Genomic DNA, 22,290 nt, shown 5'->3' on the forward strand with positions numbered 1-22,290 from the left:
CCATTGTGAAACTTTGTTGTTACTGTGTTTGGCATATCAAATACTTCACGGGTAGCTTGCCAGGCTTTGCCGTGCAGGCGAGATACTCTCGGTAGCTTGCCGGGCTCTCCAAGAGGGCCGGAGGAATTGAGCTCGGGTTGGCCAGGTCGGCCACATGCAAGGCAAATGCCCTACCCGCTGTGCTAATAATCCTTATCATTCAACTATGTGATATCAACTATGATATCACTCATAGGTTGATAACAACCTTTAGTTTCCCAAACTAATCTTGTTTTTATTTTTTAATCTACAGTCTAGATCATCACTTTATAAGGGAAGATCTTTTTAAAATATTTTATTTGGCTGTTTCATTGATGAAAATTTAAATGCCTGGCATAAAGTAGGTGTACTCAAGGGTAAACCTGGACTCCAAGGTTATATATTTGTTCAATTTTCCTTTCCCCTTTTGGGGATTGGGGGGCATACCCTATTGTGCTCAAAACTTGCTCCTGGCTCTGTGCTCAGAATCCCTCCTTTTAGTGGTGGGCAATCGACATGTGGAAACAGATTTTAAATGCTGATTTGCCTCATGCAATGCAAGCACCCTATACTCTCTCGTGAGCTTGTGATTTTTTTTCAATTTTCTAAAAGATTTTCTTTGCAAATTATATATTTATTTCTGAGCATATAGCAGTAAATCTTACAGTTAAGATTATTTGGAAAATAAAAACCATACACAGAGGTTTTTGAGCCTTTTAAATAGTAATGTACTGATGAGCAAGTATATTAACTGTGTTGTGGGTGTTCTTACTCAGTATTTTTAATATTTAATGTTCTATTCAATTCCCTAAATGGTTCTTTTGAATGTCAGGGATGTGGGAAAAATGGAAAAAACTCTTTGCTTTTATGATTGTAGATGTGACATGTATTTGATCCCCAAACAAAATATGGCAAAAATAGCACTGTAGCACTGTCCTCCCGTTGTTCATCGATTTTCTCGAGCAGGCACCAGTAACATCTCTATTGTGAGATTTGTTGTTACTGTTTTTGGGATATCAAATACATCACGGGTAGCTTGCCAGGCTTTGCCGTGTGGGTGGAATACTCTCGGTAACTTCTAGCTTGCCGGGCTCTCTGAGAGGGGCAGAGGAAATCGAACGTAGGTTGCCCATGTGCAAGGCAAATTCCCTACCCGGTATGCTATCGGTCCAGTCCTGATTGTTCTTGTTCTTTTTTAATGTGTGGCAGTTTCTGTAGTGTAAGATGATATGGAATTGTTGTTTTGATTTGCATCTCCCTGATGATTAGTAATGTAGAGCATATTTTTCATGTGTCTTTTGGTCATTTGAATTTCTTTTTTGAGAAAGTTTCTGTTCATTTCTTCTCCCCATTTTTTGATGGTGTTGGAGGGTTTTTTTTTCTTGTAAAGTTCTTCCAGTGTCTTTTATATCCCGGATATTAAACCTCTATTTGATATCCTGGATATTAAACCCCTATTTGATGGATATTGCAAAAATGATTTTTCTCATTCTGCGGGCTCTTTCTGTATTTTGGTCACTTTTTCTTTCAAGGTGCTGAAACTTTTTAGTTTAATGTAGTTTCATTTGTTTATGTTTGTTTCTACTTGCTTGATCAGTGGTGTTTCATCCTCGAAGATGCCTTTAGCTTTAGTATCTTGGAGGGTTCTACTTACATTTCCCTCTATGGACCTTAGGGATTCAGATCTGTATTGAAGTCTTTAACCCATTTTGATCTGACTTTTGTGCTTGGCATTAGACAGAGGTCTGAGTTCATTTTTTGCATGTAGCTTCCCAGTTTTCCCAGCACCACTTGTTGAAGAGGCTTTCCTTGCTCCACTTCTCATTTCTTGCTCCTTCATCAAAGATTAAGTGATCAGATGCTTGAGAGACTGTGTCAGAATATTCAACTCTATTAAATGTTATTTTTAATACTTTTTTTTATTGGTCCTAGCGGGTAGGGCATTTGCCTTGCACGCAGCCAACATGGCCCACCCGAGTTCGATTCCTCCGCCCCTCTCGGAGAGCCCGGCAAGCTACCGAGAGTATTTGATATGCCAGACACAGTAACAACAAAGTCTCCAATGGAGACGTTACTGGGCCCGCTCTAGCAAATCGATGATCAACGGGAGGGCCTTTACTTTTATATATTCTAAAGATCATGCTCCTGAACCTAAAGAAACAATTTGGGTGGCAATTTCTTACTTTAGGTTCATGATAGAACAAATAAAGGGTTTGTGTGTGTGTGTGTGTGTGTGTGTGTGTGTGTAGGTTGTCCTTATAAATTTTATTCAGTCAAGGTTCACATTTACAGGTATTTATTTATAATCCAGAAACTAAAACAAAGCTCCTGGAAGCACAGCATAGGTGGCCATGCAACCTTTTATAATCTAGTTCTCCTGCTCAGAGAACCTGGCAAGCTACCGAGAGTATCCCACCCACATGGCAAAGCCTGGCAAGCTTCCATGGCATATTTGATATGCCAAAATCAGTAATAATGATGTGTCTCATTCCCCTGACCCTGAAAGAGCCTCCAATGCCACACCATTGGGAACAGCGAGTAAGGAGAGGCTGCTAAAAACTCAGGGCTAGGACGAATGCAGACGTTACTGATGCCTGCTCGAGCAAATTGATGAATAACAGGATGACAGTGACACAGTGATTCCTATGACCAACATTTTATAAGTGGAATACTGACTTCTATACATTTCTACTAAAATTAACCACAGTTGAAGAGCTAAATGCAAATTTAATATTTAATATTTAGGTTTTAGTACTTGAATAAAAATATGACAAGATTCTTTTGGGAAACTTGCCTTGAAGCTTTTGGGGAAATTTTTTCCCAAAGGCTAATTTTAGCTTTTTATCATTAAGCATTTGCTTAATAAATCCCACTAGAAGATGTTATGACTCTGGTTAATAATCAGGAAAACTATGTTGAACTATATATAATATAATTGCCTAAATATTCTCTTGCCTAAATATAAATATAATATTGCCTAAATATTATCTTTATATAATGAAATATATAAAGAAATATACTAAGAAAAATATAATCCAGTAAACAAAAACATAATAGAAGCATGAAACAAAACTGAAGATCTTTCAGGTGGGTTAAATTTATTTATATTTAAAAACAACAACACAAAGAAAAGAATGGAAAAGCAATTTTAAAGAAATTTTGCAAAAACCTACCAGACAGCCACAGGAGTCAAAGACTTGGGGTTGAGAAAAGGGATCAATGTGCCAGCATGAAGAATTCGTCCTAGCAACACAAAAGAGACAGCATGATCATTTCAATTACAAAGTTATTTTTATTTTATGGAGAGTTCCCTCATACCAGAATAGAGTTTACAAGAAAACCATATACTGCAGAACACAGTGTTTTTACATTTGTTTCCACAGGTTGTGTTGCTAATATGACTGTTTATTACAATGAAAATAATTTTAATCTAATAAAGAGTGCTTATTAATCAGTTCTCTGTAGTTAATGTGCTGCCAGAATTCATTGAACCTTTCTAGGGGTCTCAGAAGCATTTATCATGAATTCTGAGGGTTCTAGTATCAATCAGGTAACTTAAGGACCAATAGAGCAATTAATAAACACAGGAAGCTACTAGTTCTTGTTCATAGCATAATAGTAATTCAACCATCATTTGAATGGAAATTATTAAATTTCCATTATGAAGAAAACTTAAGTATCAGATTGCTATTAAAAACAAATTGCAATATAACTGCAAGTTAATTGCAAATTGCAACAGTGGCCAAAATGTTTTATATCTGCAAGTTTCTCTAGAGATTTTAACCTCATAGATTTCATGCTTTAATATTTTTCATGGATGATTACAAATTAAAAGTTTATTTAAAATAGCTAGAAATAGTATAGGGGTTAAGTTTCATGTCTTACAGGTGATCCTCCCCAGTTTGATACAGGGTACCATATAGTTACATAAGCATCACCAGATGTATGCCTGGGGGACCCTGAGCACTTCGAGAAAGACGTGGGTAACTTTTGGCACTAGAGGACCTGATGTGCCCTTGGGTCCCTGGACTGAACTTAGGGTTCAGAAGACCTAAAATCGCCAGGAGGAGTTCGAGTTCCCAAGGAAGGAACTCTTAAACACCATTTGGAAGTTCTCCCCTCACCAAAATTTTTTTTAAAAAAAAATTTATATTGATGATAATTATTCTTTTTTTCTTGAAAACTAGGAAAGACATGAGAAAAATTGCAGAAATACAGATACTTGTTTAGATATTATTAACAAATCTCTAGCTGAGACCAAATTTTTGAATTAGTTTTTGAAAGATTGGGATATTCAGAAAAGGTCTACATTTTCTGCTACTGGTTCTATAGCTCCAGCCTAAGAGCACCAATAAAAAAAATATCTACCCAGTGAAAAAAAACTTTCTATTTTATTAACTAGGTTAGCAGAGCACAATTTCCATGAAATTTTCCTAACATATCAAAAATAATTTAGTCTATCAGTACTACTTGCTTGGTGAAGTAGTTTATGAGGACTGTAATTTGATGACACATGGAGGAAAACATAGGCAGAATTCTATGAAGTTGACTTTATGGTTATTTTCAACACTAGTAAATTCACTCATGTGAAACATAAACAAAAATATTTAAGAACTATTTCATGAACTCCACAAAGAAAAGTGAGAAGCAAAAAACATAGATCGAGGAATATAGAAGACTGAGAATAGAAACAAGAGTGGTTTAGCCCAGCTAAAGAGTAGGCATTTAGGGTGAGGGGGAAGAAAGAGAGATAAGGACTCTTCTTTAAAAAAATAATAAATGATTTATTTATTTGTTTTTCTGGAAGTGCTCAGGGGATCATATGAGACACCGCAAATCGAACCTGGGTCGGCTGCCTGCAAGGCAAATGCCTTCCCCACTGTCCTATCACTCTGGCCTGAGCTACAGAGTCTTCAGACACCTGTGAAGTGACTGAAAGAAAAATAGATATCCAAATATAATACTTTTTGTGGTCAGTATTAATTCTTTCTTCATTTTCACTTGAAAAGTCTGAAATTTTTTCTCCTTTTTTCCTCACAAGACTCTAAAATTTGCTCTTTTTTATTTCCAGTATTCAAAGTCAAAATTACTTTATGTCCTGCATGTTTCACTAGGAGGAAAAGGAGATAAATGTATCACCATGGCAAGTTTTACTTGGTTAATAAATAACTTTGTTTTACACTGATGTTAAAATGAAGAAAATTGTTACTGAGAGCAATTCTAGTTATTCACTTTCAATCTCATTGCAAAAAAATGGTTTATGTGAAAATTATCTCAATATCTATTAAGAAACATATTGCTCATAAGAAACATACTGTTCTCTACTGCATTATTGTCTAGAGTTTCATATTCTTTACTTTAATCGTACTCTTCCAGTACTCAGGAAGTATCAAACATATCTTTGTTTTTTTCTTTTGTTTTAGACAGAGCTACTCCTGGTTGTACTCACAGTTTACTACTGGCTCTCTGCTCAGGTTCATTCCTGGTGGTACTCAGAGAACTAAATGCCATGTCAGGGATTTGGGTTGATGCATGGCAGGAGCTTGAACCTTATCTCTGGTAAGAACAATATATATTTTTATCACTTTCCTCATTTGATTTCACAATAATAAATTCCTTGAGACCAGAGCCATATACCACATAGAATCTGGTTTCTAAAACAGCACTAGATTCACTGTAGCTACTCAGTTGTAGGATAACACTGTTTTGTCCTTCCTGCATAGCCTCGGGCAGTTTAGGTATATTGGGTTGCTCCCATCACAGTGCTTCCATTCCTCTGTGTTTATTTGTAACTTCTTTCTTTTTGCTCTCTTGACTTATTGGTTTTTTCTTCTCCCTAAGTCCTTTGCATAGTTTATTCAGAGCAATGTGCTTTTTTGTATGGACACAAGAAGACATGCTTTTGTAATGTGACTCTCAGTGATATTTTCCTCCTGGAAATCTGTTCTTTCACCTAAGCCTCAGCTGCCTTTACTTCCTAGTGCCCCCCAAAGCAGGGTCCAGACGAGGGAGTGGATGGAACCAGGGCAAGAGGTAAGCTATGTGCTACTTTGGCATCGAGATGGGCCTGGCCAAAGTGCCATAATGCTTAACTATAAGTTAAGAGCTTGGTCATGGACAAATGTTGTCATGATCCAAAAAGTAATAACCAGATTTGGACCCTGCCAGGGTTAGGAAAGATTAATTTGGCCTGAGCTCTGTAGTCTGAGTCTATAGCAAAATGTTCCCAGGAGAGCTGCCCTACAAGCCTCAATGTTATCTCTTACTGTGTCCATACAAAAATAGCTAGTATTGATATGTTGATAGTTATTGGACTGAGGAAAGGAGAAAAACACCTTAGGAGGTATTTTGCCCTTGGGCAGTCAGGAAGGGCTTTGGACTACCTTTTAGGTGGTGTTCCCTCTCAATTAGGTGGGCCCTCAGGAAGGGCTTTCTTATGCTGATTTTGCAACCTGACTGGATGCAGTTTCAGCCCAGAGTGCTGGGGAATTGGAGAGAAGAGAGTTGGAGGGAGACAGGGGGTGGGAGGGGGCAAGATGGACCCTGGAGAGGCTAGCAAGGGGGACAGAGAGATAAGAATGTAGAAGAATACAGGAGCAGGCCTGTGGAGAGAGAGAGAGAGCCCAGGCTGCGAGATGGAGCGGAGAGATGAGTGGGAGAGAGAGAAGGAGATGGGAATGAGGAGCAGTGTGAGACTAGAATGGGAGGCTTAGAGAGACTGGGGCAGTTGCATGGCGCATGGCGAGAATGGAATAAATGGCAACTGATCAATCAACCAGCTTGTCCCTTGTTTCGTCCACCATCTGTCCCATGGCCCAGGCCACCCCAGCTGGGTGAGCGGCCCGGGGCACCCAGAACCTGGGCGGTTAGGGGAAGAGCCATTGGGGCCTCTCCCTGGTCGCCCCTCAAAGATTTTATACATTCAGTAATAGTTAACCTAATTATAGTTAATAGCTAAGAAAAATTATAGTTAAGCAAAGCAGAGGAAGAAAGTATTTTTCCTGTGAAGGACAAATTTCATGAAGAGCTTATAAAAAGTTTGTATCTTTTGTAATTTACAAACTTACAAAATTATCTTTAATAATCTTTAGTTTAAAAAATATAATTAACAGGTTGATAGAACAGCAGATAAGATGTTTTCTTTGCACACATCAAACCTGGGTTCAATTCCCAGCATTCCATATGGTTTTCTGAGTCTGTCATGAGTGATCCCTGATTGCAGAACCAGGAGTAAGTGGGATGTGTATGCATGTGTATGTACATATAATTGATTCTTACATTTGTACATATTTTCCTAAAACTAGAGTTCTTACATTTATGTTTCATAGTATTATAAAATTATAATTATACAAAAACATAATTAATACTAATAAAATAAAATATGCCTCAGAAAACCATGTGGTATTGATTATTAATTTTATGATAATATAGAGCACTGTTAACCAAGAACAAAAAAGAGCAATTATGGGAGCTTAAGAGATAATAGAGTGTTTAATGTGCTTGCCTTGCAATGGCCAGCCTAGATTCAGATCCCTGGCACTGAAGATTATCCCCCAGACTCTGCAAGTAGTGACCCCAGAGCACAGATCCAGGAGTAAGCCCTGAGCACTACTGGGCAGTGGAGTATTGTCAAAAAAACAAACAAAAAAAGGAAAATTACAAGCTTTACTCCCAATGATTTTAGATCACAATATCTATCAGTTCTATTCGATGGTAAACTTATGCATTAAGCTTATATTTATTTCATATAATATAAATTTGTAACATGAAACTAATCATAGAAATGCTCTTCAAAGACCTGAGTGTTATTATTTGGAGTCTGAACTTTAGCAAAATTTATTTGATACTTACGTGCGTGGGTTCAAATCAGCACAAAGCAGATCCTGGTCTCCAAATTTCTTCAAAAGTGTCTGAGCAAGATCTGTGTCTTGGCCCTCATTGCTTTTAATCAGAGAACAAAATAGACAGAGGGGTGATTAGTAAAGCTCACTGAGAATCAGAAACATTCTAGCATCACAATATCTGGTGGATCCAGCAAAATTTCATTTTTTTCTGTTGAAACTAGTGTTTACTGCTGTATGGTAAATCCAAATGAGCAATAAAGTTAAGAAAATTTTTAAAAGAAGAGTTCCAGGGCTGGAGCGATAGCACAGTAGGTGGGGCGTTTGCTTAGCACGCGTCTGACCCGAGTCCAATTCCCAGCATCCTATATGGTCCCCTGAGCAACGCCAGGGATAATTCCTGAGTGCAAAGCCAGGAGGAACCCCTGTGCATTGCTGGGTATGACCCAAAAAGCAAAAAAAAAAAGTGTTCTACATCACAAATATATATATTTATGTACATATATTTACTGACTTTGCTTTCTCATTTTACTTTTTCACTTACTAATGTAACATAATTTTTGTGGATTTTAAAAAGGTAAAAAGGTAAAGGCCCTCCCGTTGATCGTCGATTTGCTCGAGCGGGCCCAGTAACGTCTCCATTGGAGACTTTGTTGTTACTGTGTCTGGCATATCGAATACTCTCGGTAGCTTGCCGGGCTCTCCGAGAGGGGCGGAGGAATCGAACTCGGGTGGGCCATGTTGGCCGCTTGTAAGGCGAACGCCCTATCCGCTGTGCTATCGCTCCAGCCCAATTAACTATTAAAATAAAAAATAGTTAATATTGAAGTTCTGATTTGGCTTGAATGTTGTTTCTTTCATATATCCATGCAATATGCAAACACACATATAAGTATATATATGATACATGGAATGCAATTTCATTTATGAAAATATACATGATATATAGAGATCAATATTTTTAATAATAAGTTCTCAGCACAGAATCCTATGTATTCTCTAATCCTATGTATTGTCGAATATTTCTTTCTTGTCACAAAATTGAGGTAAATTTATAGTTTAAACAGTTTTGCTGAGAATTAAGACCAAAAATACAGAACTTTCTTATTTAAAAATCAATCAACTTTGGTAGATGCTCAGAAATAATCCCTAGGTTAAATTTTATACATAAATAGCAAGAAATAGCTTCACTTGAGGAAAACAGAGAAAAAGATATTTAAAACCGCCCAACTTAACAGCATGTCTCATTACAATTAACTGAAATTCTAAATTACAGTATTCGTTTTAAAATATTTTTCACTTATGTCATTTTTATAAATTAAATTTCTTCTGGTTTATTTTGTGCTTTTGTTTTCGTTTTTCAGCCTGCCTGTTCAGGTAGCTCCACCTCTTCGAAAGATCAAGTTTCTGGGGCAGAGGAGACAGCGCCCACCAGTGGTTTGAGCAGGCCTCAGAGGCTGCGAATCCTTCAAAGTCACTTTTAAGTGGATGTTGCTGAGAACATTTCTCTCCCTTGATTACATAAATAGTGATTTCAAATACTTTTGGAAATAAGTAGCATCTATATTAAAGGATGTGCATAAATTGCTTCTTTTAAAGAACTTGTTAGTTCTTTAGTTTTTTTTTTTGTTAAAAAATCTAAAAAAAAATTGTAAACAAAGAAGCAAGTTCAAAATGGCCAAAAATGAACAGTTGTGTAAGCACTACCATGACAACAATACAAAGAACACATAAAGATGTATTGAAGTACAGTACCCTCCAAATAGTCTCTGAGAAAAGTCACTGGAGAAAAACAACCATCATGTTAAGGAGACTCAACCCTGAGGAAGGCAGAACAGCAGACAAGTTGGATGACTAATCTCATTTACGTGTAATATGAGTTAAACAAATTATATTTCTAAGGTAAACAAATCATAATTTCTAAAAAAATCCTAATGTTTTAGCCCTACACAATTATTTGACTTCTCTACATTTGTTCCTTCTTAACCTCTACTTCTATTATGAGTAATTTGATTTTAAGAGCAGTAGCTTTGCAGCATCATTGCAATGTCCAGGCCTGGAAAAAAAAGATTATTTATAGGAAAACTTAATTTTTCCATCATATAAAGTACAACAAATTTTGTGAATGTGAGGTGGCTCATGATTGTCCTAATTTGATCTCCTACATCATGGCAATAAAACACAATGATTAAATATGCTGAAACCCAGAGCAAATCTATGGCTCATTAGTTAAAAAGCAGTGAAAGCTCAGAATAAATATTTTCTAAATATCTGACAAATGAGAAAATACCTTCAAAAGGAAAGATGTATATTTTCACCTAAAAACTGTCTATAAAAATATGTTAGTCACTGTGGGAAATTGTTCCCCTAACCAAAACACACACACACACACACACACACTCACTCACACACAAATCTAAGACTATGATATGACCCTGGTAAAATAGCTTATGGTCACGGTCATGGTCCTCCCGTTATTCATCGATTTGTTTGAGCGGGCCCAGTAACATCTCCATCGTGAGACTTGTTGTTACTGTGTTTGGCATATCGAATACGTCACAGGTAGCTTGCCAGGCTCTGCCGCGCGGGCGAGATACTCTTGATAGCTTGCCGGGCTCTCTGAGAGGGGCGGAGGAATCAAACTCGGGTCAGCCATGTTGGCTGCATGCAAGGCAAACAGCCTTACCTGCTGAGCTATCGCTCCAGTCCGGTAAAATAGCTTAGGTATTGGAATTCAAAGGATTTGCAAAAGTGTACCCAAGATAGAATACCAGAAAAGAATAGATTAGATAACAAATATCTGCTGGCTGCAAAACTGTGCCAGGGAAACACAAAATAGGACTTTTGAGGGTATTTTAGATACTCGGGGCACTTGAGCAAAAGTAGAATAGAAAGCTGTCAGGACTTTACATTTTAAGGTACCTTCTGATAACTGTGAAATAGTCTGAGCCTCCGCTCTCCACGTACCTATTGATGCTAAAGTGCTTACTAACTGACCTTAATGTCTCTGCCAATAATGGCTCACCATTGGAAGCCCTGAGGGGTTGTTGGGGGAGCAGTATTTTATTGAATAAATAACCTGTCTGTGAATCTGCTGATGGCTGCTCAAGAGAACGGAAACTTGGACAGTCCATCTGTGTTTGTCTCGTTATGTAGTTCTCTTATTCTCTGAGGCCAACCCTCTGAATGGGGGGTCAAAGTGCCAATCTGATTGCTTTAGACAAAACGGTGATCCCTTTATGATCCTGAGAGCAGAAAGAAAACATCACAGAAAAATGTCTCCTGAAGCTGCCCTAAAGGGAGAAGTTGGAGGCGTGCCAGTTCATAAAAATTATCTCAAGGTGAGAAAGCAGAACTGTACTCCAGGATCTGTACCTACGGGAAAATTTTAGAAAGTTAGTAAGAAGTGAAAACTTATTAAGCTCAGAGCAAAAATGTATTTGGATCATCAAGATCCCTGGTATTTCTACTAGTGCAAGATATCCAGACCAATGCCTTGTTAATACAGCATTACCCTGGGTTCCCAGATCACACACGTATTTTGATTTACAGATCTGGTAAAGATACAATGTAATTTAAAACAAAGACATATCCAAATGGGAGCAGTTCCCCCTGCAATTATAAAAAACTTTGTGTGGAAGTCCAACTGACACTACTCCCTTCGGAAAGAGGCTAACTATCTCTGACCCTGGCACCCGGAGTGTGAGCCCCATTGACATACAGCACTATAGCACTGTCCTCCTGTTGTTCATTGATTTGGTCGAGTGGGCCCAGTAACATCTCCATTGTGAGACTTTGTTGTTACTGTGTTTGGCATATTGAATACGTCACGGGTACATTGCCAGGCTTTGCCGTGTGGGCGAAATACTCTCAGTAGCTTGCCAGGCTCTTCGAGAGGGGTGGAGGAATTGAACTCAGGTCCGCCATGTTGGTTGCATGCAAGGCAAATGCCCTACCAGCTGTGCTATCACTCCAGCCCATTTTAACTATTATCTATATTAATCAATGTATTGTTCACTTATTGTCCTGCTAATATTTCTATTTTGTAGTCTATAGGTCGCTCCACTAGTTGCTTATCTTTGGCTTCTGTGTCCAGCTTTCATGTTCACTTAGCTTGGGAACAGGAGATGAACCTCGTCCATAAATAGCGCATGGAGACAGTTTGAGAACTGCTCTCTTGTTCAAATTCCTGGTAGGGAGAACAGTCGCTGAAGAGCTACTAAAGAATTTCTCACTTAAGACATGCGGGGTCTCTGTCCATATGGGAGTGGAACTGGCCCTTTCCTCTCCACCCCCAAAACGAGACCCCAAGTCCTCACCCACAAACGGCCTCTCTGGCTCCTGATCAAGCTGCTTAACAGCCATGATCCCAGAAACTCAGGAACAAATCTCAGAACCCAGCAAGTTTTGGCAGAAATCCCTCCAGATTTAATTATTAAAATTTCGAATTCCAAAATCATGCAGCCACTACTGCGGCTGCGAAACATCATATGTTGTTCATAACCAGAAATAGAAAACCAATTGTGGAAAGATATCCCCTGCTCATGGGTCGGGAGACTTAACATTGTCAAAATGGCAATACTACAGAAAGCATTGTATAAATTCAATGCAATCCCTATAAGGATACCCATGACATTCTTCAAAGAAATGGAGCAAACACTCCTGAAATTTATATGGAACAGTAAGCCCCCACGAATAGCTAAAGCCATTCTTGGAAAAAGAAAATGGGAGGAATCAACCTCCTGAACTTCAAACTGTACTACAAAGCAGTAATAATTAAAACAGCATGGTACTGGAACAAAGGCAGAACTGCAGATCAATGGAACAGGGTTGAATACACTGACATCTCCCCTCAATCATATGATCATCTAATCTTTGATAAAGGTGCAAGTAATGTGAAGTGGAGTAAGGAAAGCCTGTTTAACAAATTGTAATGGCATCACTGGATGGCTACATGCAAAAAAATGGTCTCAGAACTCTGCCTAACACCATGTACAAAAGTAAGATCAAAATGGATTAAAGACCTCAACATCAGACCAGAAACCATAAGGTACATTGAAGACAAAGTTGGCAAAACCCTCCATGACATTGAGGCTAATGGTATCTTCAAAGATGCCATGCCACGGGTCGAACAAGTGAAAACAGAGATAGATAAATGGGACTATCTTAAACTACAAAGCTTTGATGTCGGTGGGCCCCACGGGTGACTTATGTGAAGTGGGGAGGAGAAAGACGGCCACTTTCTCCCCACCCGCCTCTGCCACCCGGAACCCTGGGTAGGCTAGGGCCGGTAAAGTCTGCAGTGAGCACCTGCTCGGCACGGGCCTGAGCCCCGCCAGCCCCACGAGGTGGCCGTCAAGCCACACCTGAAGTCCGCTTGATCTTCTCGGCACGGGAGTTAATCCCCGCCACCCGATTGCTCGGGGAGCCACGGACTCAAGCTGGGGCGAGAATTTGCTCTTTGCAGGAAAGGAGAGACCAGTCCCAAGCCTTACCCGAGGTTTCTGGGGTTCTTGTCTCGCTCGCAGAAAAGAATTTCAGGAGTAGACGAGCAGTGAAGTAACAGGTTTTATTTGGAGGCTTTTGGAAAGGGAGAGAAAGGGATAAGCAGAGAGAGAGAGAGAGAGAGAGAGAGAGAGAGAGAGAGTAACACGTCCAGAGGGAACGCGGGCTTCTCCGAGGGTGGAGAGAGCGCCAAGTGGGCTCTCGAGCTGGTTCTTATAGATCCTCCCGACTCAGAATGTTCTGGAATCTCCTTGGGGCTGGGTCGCTGGAGTCAACCGGATTGAAAGGGGGGTTCTCGGAAAGGAGGAATTTCATGGAGAGGAGGCCCATATCTTCAGGGTCTGGGGATGGTCTTATCAAGTCCTTATTCTCTGTCTCCACAGGGTGGGTTGGTCCTAGAATTCTTCTATGAGACTTTGTTTCATTGCAGAGAGCCTTTCCCTATCTACCTGCCTACATCAAAGGGAGCACCAAATAAAGGGTGTTTGGACGATCCTCCCAGGAGGGGAGATGCATGTCGAAAGTAGACTATGGACTGAACATGTTTGCCACTCAATGCCTCTTTTGCAGACCACAACACCCAAAAGGAGAGAGAGAACACAAGGGATTGCCCTGCCACAGAGGCAGGGAGGGATGGGGGGATGGGGGTGGGGGGGATATTATCCATGGTGGTGGAAAATGGGCACTGGTGGAGGGATGGGTATTTGATCATTGTATAATTGAAACCCAAGCACAAAAATTGTAAATCTACAACTGTACCTCATGGTGTCTCACTAATAAAAAAAAGTAATTTAATAAAAGTAATTTAAATACAAAAAAGGACAACATGTACATTTAAGACAAGCATAATTAAATAATCTATGCATAAAAAAAAGAAAACCAATTGTCTATGAGTAACTTCTAGGCAGATCTGAGTGTTGAGGTAAAATCCCAAATAATAATGGTGGGTCTGGTGTCGAAATGTTGAATGTAATCAAAGTAGAGAGAGAGAAATGTAGAAATCATCTGCCCCAGAGGTAAGGGGAGGGCGTGAGGTGGGGGTGGTATACTGGGGGTTTTGGTGGTGGAAAATAGGCACTGGTGAAGGGCATTTTATTGTATGACCAAGACTTAAACCCGAAAGCTTTGTAACTGCTCTCACAGTGATTCAATAAATAAAATTATAAAAAAGGAAAAAAATAGAGTGAAGTTCATGCCCAATTCAATCAGCCTAATCAATGGCTGAATAAATAGCAATACTCCTACATTAAAAAAAAATTCCTGACTTTGCAGAGTGTGCCACAGCTCTCTGCTTGTAACACTGGGTCCATAGTAATAACAATTTTGTTGCCAATAGATTGGGCACTCTGGGATGGAACTGAGGGAGCCCTGGAAAATTTACAGGTAAATGGTCCGTAAGGCTCACAGTCCAGTTCCAATGCTGGAAGATGAAAGGGGCTGGAAAGTGCAGAGAGGTGAGTCATTGTACAGGTCACAAATAAGAGTTACTAGTTCTTCTCAAGTGCATGCTGCCACAGATGGGATCCACAGGCTTCTCCCTCCAGCAATTTTGAGCAGACTGCAGGAGGTCCAAGAGCCAAACAGAAGCCTGAAAGATCTTAGTTTTCTTGTTGACAGTAGGAAATGCAAAGTAGGGCTTCTGATAGTCCTTAGTGAAATCTTACTGAGTTATCTATTGTTTAAATCAGATGTTTTACAGATGTTAGTGATGCTTCTTTTTTCACCTTATGCCCCATCATAGTATTTTACTGTGAATAAAATAAAACTTTTACTTTCATTTACATTTATTGATCATCTCCATAGGCCTACAGGGAAGATTTGCCCAGGAGTGTTTGCTTTTTCTTGACCCAGCTCAGTTGCCCTCACCACCTTTCTTAAAGAAACAGTAAATCTGGATCTCTCTTGTATGCCTGTGTTTGAGAAAATGATATTTGCCAAAGTTATGTTTTTAGTCAATTCAGCTGTCTGTCCATATGTATATATGTGGAATACTGAAATTTTAAAGAAAGATAAAACAGAACTAAAAATCGCTCTAAGTATACTGTGATCTTGAGTCTGCAAAAATTATTTTAATGTTTCTCAGCTTTTATGTTTTGGCATGGAGGCTCTAATAAAATGGTATCTAAGACTAACAATAATTCTCAGATCCAAGAAATACCAAGGCTCACTAAAGCCATCAAAAATGTTAACTCTTTGCTTTTGTCTTGTCCTAAAGATAGTGAACAACTGAGTCATATGAATTACAAATATTTGATTTATTTTATCAATAAGTTAAAAATCCTGAAACTTACTTTTAAGTACATGGAAACGGAGATTTGAATTTAGTGTAAAGAGTTTTAAATGCAACCAAATTATAGTACATAAAAACTACAGACAGTGAGAAAATAGCAGAACTTTCTCACAGGCCTAAGCCAATCTCAATTAGAAATTAGGCTGTTTTTCACATATGTTTTCCAAATAACAAAGGTGCAAAACTATCTAAATTAAGTCAAGGAAATTTTTTTTCAGTATATAAGATAGTTCAAATGTTCTCTTATACTGGTATCTAAAATTTTAGTAATAACCAAATTTTGTATTTTATATATATTTGCTTGCTCTTAGAAATACTACATATTCATGTTCCTAGATATTTTTCTAAGAACTGATGTAGGCATGTAGATAAGAAAGCAGACCCCACCCCCAATGGCAATGGAATTCCTAGGATATAATAAAACAAATGGCCTTGAAGCTGCAAAGAGCTTAACTGTAAACACAGGAACTAAGGCCTGATAGGAGCTTCCTAGCACTGAGAGACCCAGAGACATCTGTATCCCCCTGGAAGGGAAGCTCCAGTAGGAACAAAGACCAGGAAAGGAATTTCAAGAAGACCATCAGGTACGGCTTAGGACTGACTTTCCTTTCCTGCAAAGAGCAACTCCTTACTCCAACCTGAGGCTGTAGTTTATATTCTGAATGCTATGATACATGCATTATTGCTTTAAATGGTAATCTAGCTTAAAGAGAGCATGGAGCCAGCATTATTATTGGTCTCGGTTTACTTTCCCCACACTGATCTAGTAAATCAAAATTTACAAAACATTACCAAAGAGCCATTAACTCAAGCTTGCATTGACAAGGAAAACATAATCACAACCCTGCTGGAAGCACTGGTCAGAAAAGTCCATAGGCTACAGCAAGAGGCTTTGAGAGATCAATTTAGACTTTTCTGCAACTCTACTTTTACGTACATGCGCATGACTGCACTTCCTTATAATCCTCAGTACCTTGGAGTTAAGTAGAAGACCACTTATGCATAGCATTCCACCCAAAAATGTCCAAAACAATAAGCAGTCAATTTTTTATTACTTCAACAAATAATTAATTATCAACAAGAAATGAAGGAGTGCTGGAATAACCTTAATCCCATAAACCTGGAATTTTGAAATACCATTAAAAACTGGATTCCTGCAACAACTAGAAGGTTAATTATACTGATAATGTGTTGCTGCATCAACATCTCAACATCCTGTACCAGGTATGGAGATGGCACTGCCATCCCCCAGAGGGGATTATTCCCAAAAGCCAACATCATCATTAGCCATTGGAAAACCCAGCTGGAGCAGGCAGTATACTCATAATATTAATAGCACATTTAAAAAATAAAAATGGGAGAGATGTGAAAGTTTTTCCCCAAGAAACTAAAAAAAATAAAACAAGGATGGGATATGTCTGTAGGTAAAATAGTTTAACTATTAGGATTTAAAGGGTTTGCAAACCTATAGAATAAAATATAGAATAGAATAAACCAGTATAGAATAAAATAGTAGGTAAGAATAGAATCACTTGATCACTTGATCACTTGACATCCCCTTACTCATCGATTTGCTCAAGCAGGCACCAGTAATGTCTCCATTCATTCCTGTCACATGCTAGTGTAGCCCAATGGCATCTGCTCAATCCAGAAACATGAAGAACCTCAAATCGATCATTCAGGGTCTTGACAAAGAAGTCTGACCATCCCGTAGTTGGGTGGCCATGCGATCTTTTGATGTCCCACGGAATCCAGTAGGTAATAGCTCTAGTCCAGCGGTTGTCTCCAAATCACAATACGTGTCCAGCCCATCTGATTTTTGACACCTTGGCAAACGAGACAGCATCCCTGATTCTCGATCTTTGACAAAGGTTGGAACTCCGGATTCTTTCTCTCACTTGAGTGAAGCGTGATACTCTGAGATAGTTCTTTCAATTCCTCTTTGGGAGACCCCAATAGCATTCTCATCCTATTTTTGTAGGGCCCAGGCCTCTGAGGTGTATGTTAATGCAGGAATAACAGTGGAATCGAAGAGATGTGCCCAGAGCCAGAGGCTCTTTGTCCTCTTAGCTAATTCTTCGATGCTCTTGAAAGCGTTCCAAGCCACTCTCTTCCCCCTGTGCATCTCAGGTACCAGCTCATTCGTCATGTTGAGTTCTCGACCTAGGTGGTACACATAACTTCTGCATTCAGAGATGTACATTCCATCTAATGGAGGGTGAGGAACAAGCCCATTTCTTATGAATATTGTCTTTGTGACATTCAGCTGTAGTCCGACCTTTCTACACTCACGGTTGAAGTCAGCCAGCATTTGTGCCACTTGGCTAATATTTGGTATTATTGGAATGATGTCATCAGCGAAGGTGGTGTTGTTGCCGACCATCTATCTTCACTCCCATTCCTTCCCATCCCAGTCATTGCATGATGTTCTCAAGGGAGGTACTGAAGAGTTTTGGTGAGATGGTATCACACTGTCGAACCGCTCTCTTGACATGGATGATCACTTCCTTGTACAATGGTGAGATCCTGGTAGTGAATCTGTAATACAGCTCACAGAGGATCCTGATGTATTGAGTTTGCATGCCCTGTTTTGCTAGGAATTCGATGACCGCTTCCGTCTCAACAGAATCAAAGGCCTTCTTTAAATAAATAAACGTTAGACAGAGCGGCATCTTGAACTAAGAATAGAATAGAGAACAAATATTTGCCATCCAGGCAAGCATTGAATAAAACCATTTAGAATGCTTTAGATGTAGAGGTAGCATGGGCAAAAATAGAAAGGAATCTTCCAGGTCTTTATATTTTAAGGGTGTTTTCTGTTAACTGTATGAAATACTCCACCTGCTCTTCATGTACCTCTAGAATGCTGAAGTGCTAAGTGTCCTTCATGTTTCTGTCAACAGTGGCTCACCTATTGGTCACGTTTCTTTGGGAGTGGTGGAGGAACAATGTTGTGTTGAATAAATGACCTGTGAGAGCACAAAGCTGGACAGTCCATGTGTGTTTGTCTTTTTAGTGTTTGCTTTGAATTCTCTGTTATGGCTCAGTTAGACAGTGGCTGAAAGTGCCAATTGAAGAAACACTATTTTGTGACATCTTTGGAAATATTATTAAATGCCTCTCTTTGACTCATTGATCCAAAAATAAAACTGATAGCTCAAAATATTTTATAGAAAAAATGATTTCTAAAGTAGCTTATTTGGAATATTAGCTGCGACATCTGTCACCCCATTGATCGCCAAGGGGGGAATATTAGCTGTATGTTTAAAAAATATAGTTTACATTTTGCCATTTATTTATTATATCAATAGGATATAATTTATTGTAAAGGCTTTAAATTTTTCATTTCCATAAAATTTAAATGTTTGCTCTTATACTTTTATTTTGACAATATCTTCAATCTTTCGGCTCTATTATGAAGTGGTCACAAAAGCATTCAAACCTGGTCCTTGTCAAACAAAAGAAATCAAAATCCGTGATTGTTGTGATGCCTGAAAGAGTTTCTAAATGGATACACTTTTTATTTATCTCCAAAAAAGACTATTCTCAAATTTTAATGTTCAGTATAAAGACATATTTCTAAACATATCCCAAAGAGGTTTCCTATTGCTACTAAGAGCCCCTTTGATGATTCTAATACAGACTGATTAAAAAAAAAAAAAAACAGAAAAAGTTAGAGGGAAAAAAAGGAGGAAACTGAGGAAAGAACCATTAACCCATCCAAACTGCTTTTCCCAAGCTATATTTTTTCTCCCTCTTTAAAGAAACTAGCCAGTATCTCTTGGGCTCTTTGAGAGTTACTGATACAACCTCACTGCAGACCCAGGAAACAGGTGAAAGTAATTTGAAAATCAAATACAGAATACACAGGAATTAGAGATGTAGAAATGCTAACCCCATCAGGCACAGCATCAGTTAACAGAAAGTTCTCATGCAAATTTTTGCAGGCTGTGGGGGCAGTTAGGACACACATGGCAATGTTCAGGGTTTACTCCTGATTCTACCTACAAGGATTACTTATGGAGGTGCCCAGGGCATTATAAGGGGTGTCAGGGATTGATCCAAGGGTGGCTGCATGCAAGGAAGGAAACTTCTATGCTGTACTGTCTCTGGCCCCTTCCATACAAAGTTAACCTTAGCCTCCACTGGACTCGTTGGTCCAAATACAAAGTCATTAAAAAGTTGAATTAAAAATGCCTGAAAAGATACAGATGCCAGAAGAAAAAAGAAACGTGGGGCATAGTTCACTTTTAACATCAAACTGTCTTTTTTAATTAAACCCTGACCTCAAGAAGCATAAAGACATGCACATAAAGACGGAAGAGGAAAAACATTAATAACCAAAAGACAAACTGATGTTTATTATTGATTTATCATTTAGCACCCATATTTTAATTATAAATCTACTGTAGAAGTTAAACATTTAAAAAGCACTGACAATCTAGCTAATTAAATAAATTATCTTAATAAATATAAGAATCTAATGTTGTCCTTAACAAATTTGAGCATTGAATGTTTATCTAACACTGTCCTAGTGGATAGCTGAATCATGAATTTTGCATAATAGCTATGTTCAAATAAGCACAGAGCAAGAATTATTTTAAATGGAGAAAAATAAAAGCTTTCCCTCTAGGATCAGGCACAAGACAAGGTTGTCCACTCTCACCACTGTTGTTCAATATAGCACTGGAAGTACATGCCATAGAACTTAGGGAAGAACAAGAAACATATTTGAAAAACAATCCTGTTCACAATTATGCCTCAGAATACCAAGTGCACTGGAATCAGCTTAACTAAAGAGGTAAAAGACAAAACTACAAAACGCTACTGCAAGAAATAAAAGAGAATAAAAGGAAATGGAAACATATTGCCAATACATGGAATGTGAGAATTAACATTGTCAAAATGGCAATACCTCCCCAAGTATTATACAGATTCAAAGTAGTCCCTATAAGGATACCTATGACATTTCTCAAAGAAATAGATCAAACACTACTGAAGTTCATTTCAAATAATAAACTCCCATGAATAGCTAAAGCATCCTTGGGAAAAAGAAGATGGAAGGCATCACCTTCCCCAGCTTCAAATTGTACTACAAAGACTAGTAATTCAAATGGCATGGTACTGGAATAAAGATTGATCTGCAGACCAATGAAATGGAGTTGAAGACCCTCAGATATATTACCACTTAATCATTGATAAAGGAGAAAAATCATAAGGGAGATGTAAATCAAAGAACAATGAGATATCATCTCACATGAAAGAGATTGGCAGACATCAAAAAGAACAACAACCAGTTCTGACACAGATACTGGGAGAAAGAGACTTTAATTTAGGTTTGGACACATCCCAAAAGTAACCCTGGAGATATTTGTGAAATATACATTTATATACTTTCCTGCAATCCTGAATTATCTTTAGTTTTCCCTTTTTCTAATAAACCACTATTAACTAGTGTGAACTTGGTCCTCAGCCATTAGGACCATGTCCTCCTTCGTCAATTGTAGAAGGTGACCCCGGGACTTCTAGAATCAAGTTACCAGGGATACTGAGGACCAGTTATGCCCCATCATCCTAAGCATCTTCCATAATACAAGCCCCTCAAGAAGGGGTAGCATCTGAAATTTTATGCAAGTGAACATAGCACATCCCCAAAATAATAAAAATGAGTACATTTAAAATGCTTACCAGGAAAGATTTAAGTATCAAAGTAATTGCAATTCATCATCATCCAGACAAAATTCTGATGAAATAAAACAAAGAACTTTACCTGAAAAAGTAGCTTTCAGTGCTTTCGTAATGGCCAGGTGTTAGTTTGAGGGGCGGGTATTCAATGGCTACAGGCCTCACCATAAACAGGCCCATGGCCAAGGCTACAAAGAGGACTGGCAACATTAGGTTGGAAAGAGTCCATTTCCAGGCCCGAAGAGTACGAAGCAACCTCTTTATAAAGAGGGCAGCCATCTGTTCCAGAAGCAGCTGGCCACCATGGTTGGGTGGGGTTTTCACAGGAGGACCATCTGTAATGAAAGAAAGAGGAAGCAGTATTAGTTTTCTTATATCCTTGGTAAGTTTTTTTACATAAAAGTTCTTTGCTGGGGGTAATTCTTTGATTTTTTTATGATCGTGGGTTAATTTTTTAATACTTGAACAGTACAAGGCTGGAGCGATAGCACAGCAGTAGGGTGTTTGCCTTGCGCGCAGCCAGCCTGGCCCAGCCGGGTTTGATTCCTCCACCCCTCTCAGAGAGCCTGGCAAGCTACCGAGAGTATCTTGCCCACACAGCAAAGCCTGACAAGCTCAAGTGATGTATTCAATATGCCAAACACAGTAACAACAAGTCTCACAATGGAGACATTACTGGGCCCACTAGAGCAAATAGAAGAACAATGGGAGGGCAGTGTTTGTTTGTTTTGAACAGCACATATTCCGAATTTACTAAATAAGAACATTATGACGGCTAAGTAAATTAAATTAAATTAAAGGACTATGTTATACTGTGAATTTTGTAGTCTTTTTGCTTTCAAAAGGAGCAGAAGACACATGCAAGAACAAAGAGGAAAGGACAAAGAGTCTACAGAACTGTCCCCAACACACAAATTAAGGAGCTCATATGTGTTCATCTTTGACTTCCAG

The 22,290-nt window shown here is 38.8% G+C and overlaps 1 protein-coding gene across 1 annotated transcript in view; it reads right to left on the bottom strand.

The window, feature by feature from the left end:
* ABCA13 (ATP binding cassette subfamily A member 13) overlaps positions 1 to 22,290 on the bottom strand; it is a 461,928-nt gene that overhangs the window by 144,131 nt on the left and 295,507 nt on the right. The window contains exons 42-44 of the mRNA XM_056138421.1: positions 21,425 to 21,674; positions 7,870 to 7,959; positions 3,192 to 3,261 (exon numbers count right to left, since the gene is read on the bottom strand). Of these exons, the coding sequence (XP_055994396.1) occupies positions 3,192 to 3,261; positions 7,870 to 7,959; positions 21,425 to 21,674 (410 nt within the window). The remainder of the gene's footprint in view (positions 1 to 3,191; positions 3,262 to 7,869; positions 7,960 to 21,424; positions 21,675 to 22,290) is intronic.

The sequence above is a fragment of the Sorex fumeus genome, unplaced genomic scaffold (assembly GCF_029834395.1).
Source record: "Sorex fumeus unplaced genomic scaffold, SorFum_2.1 ptg000128l, whole genome shotgun sequence".
NCBI lineage: Eukaryota > Metazoa > Chordata > Mammalia > Eulipotyphla > Soricidae > Sorex > Sorex fumeus.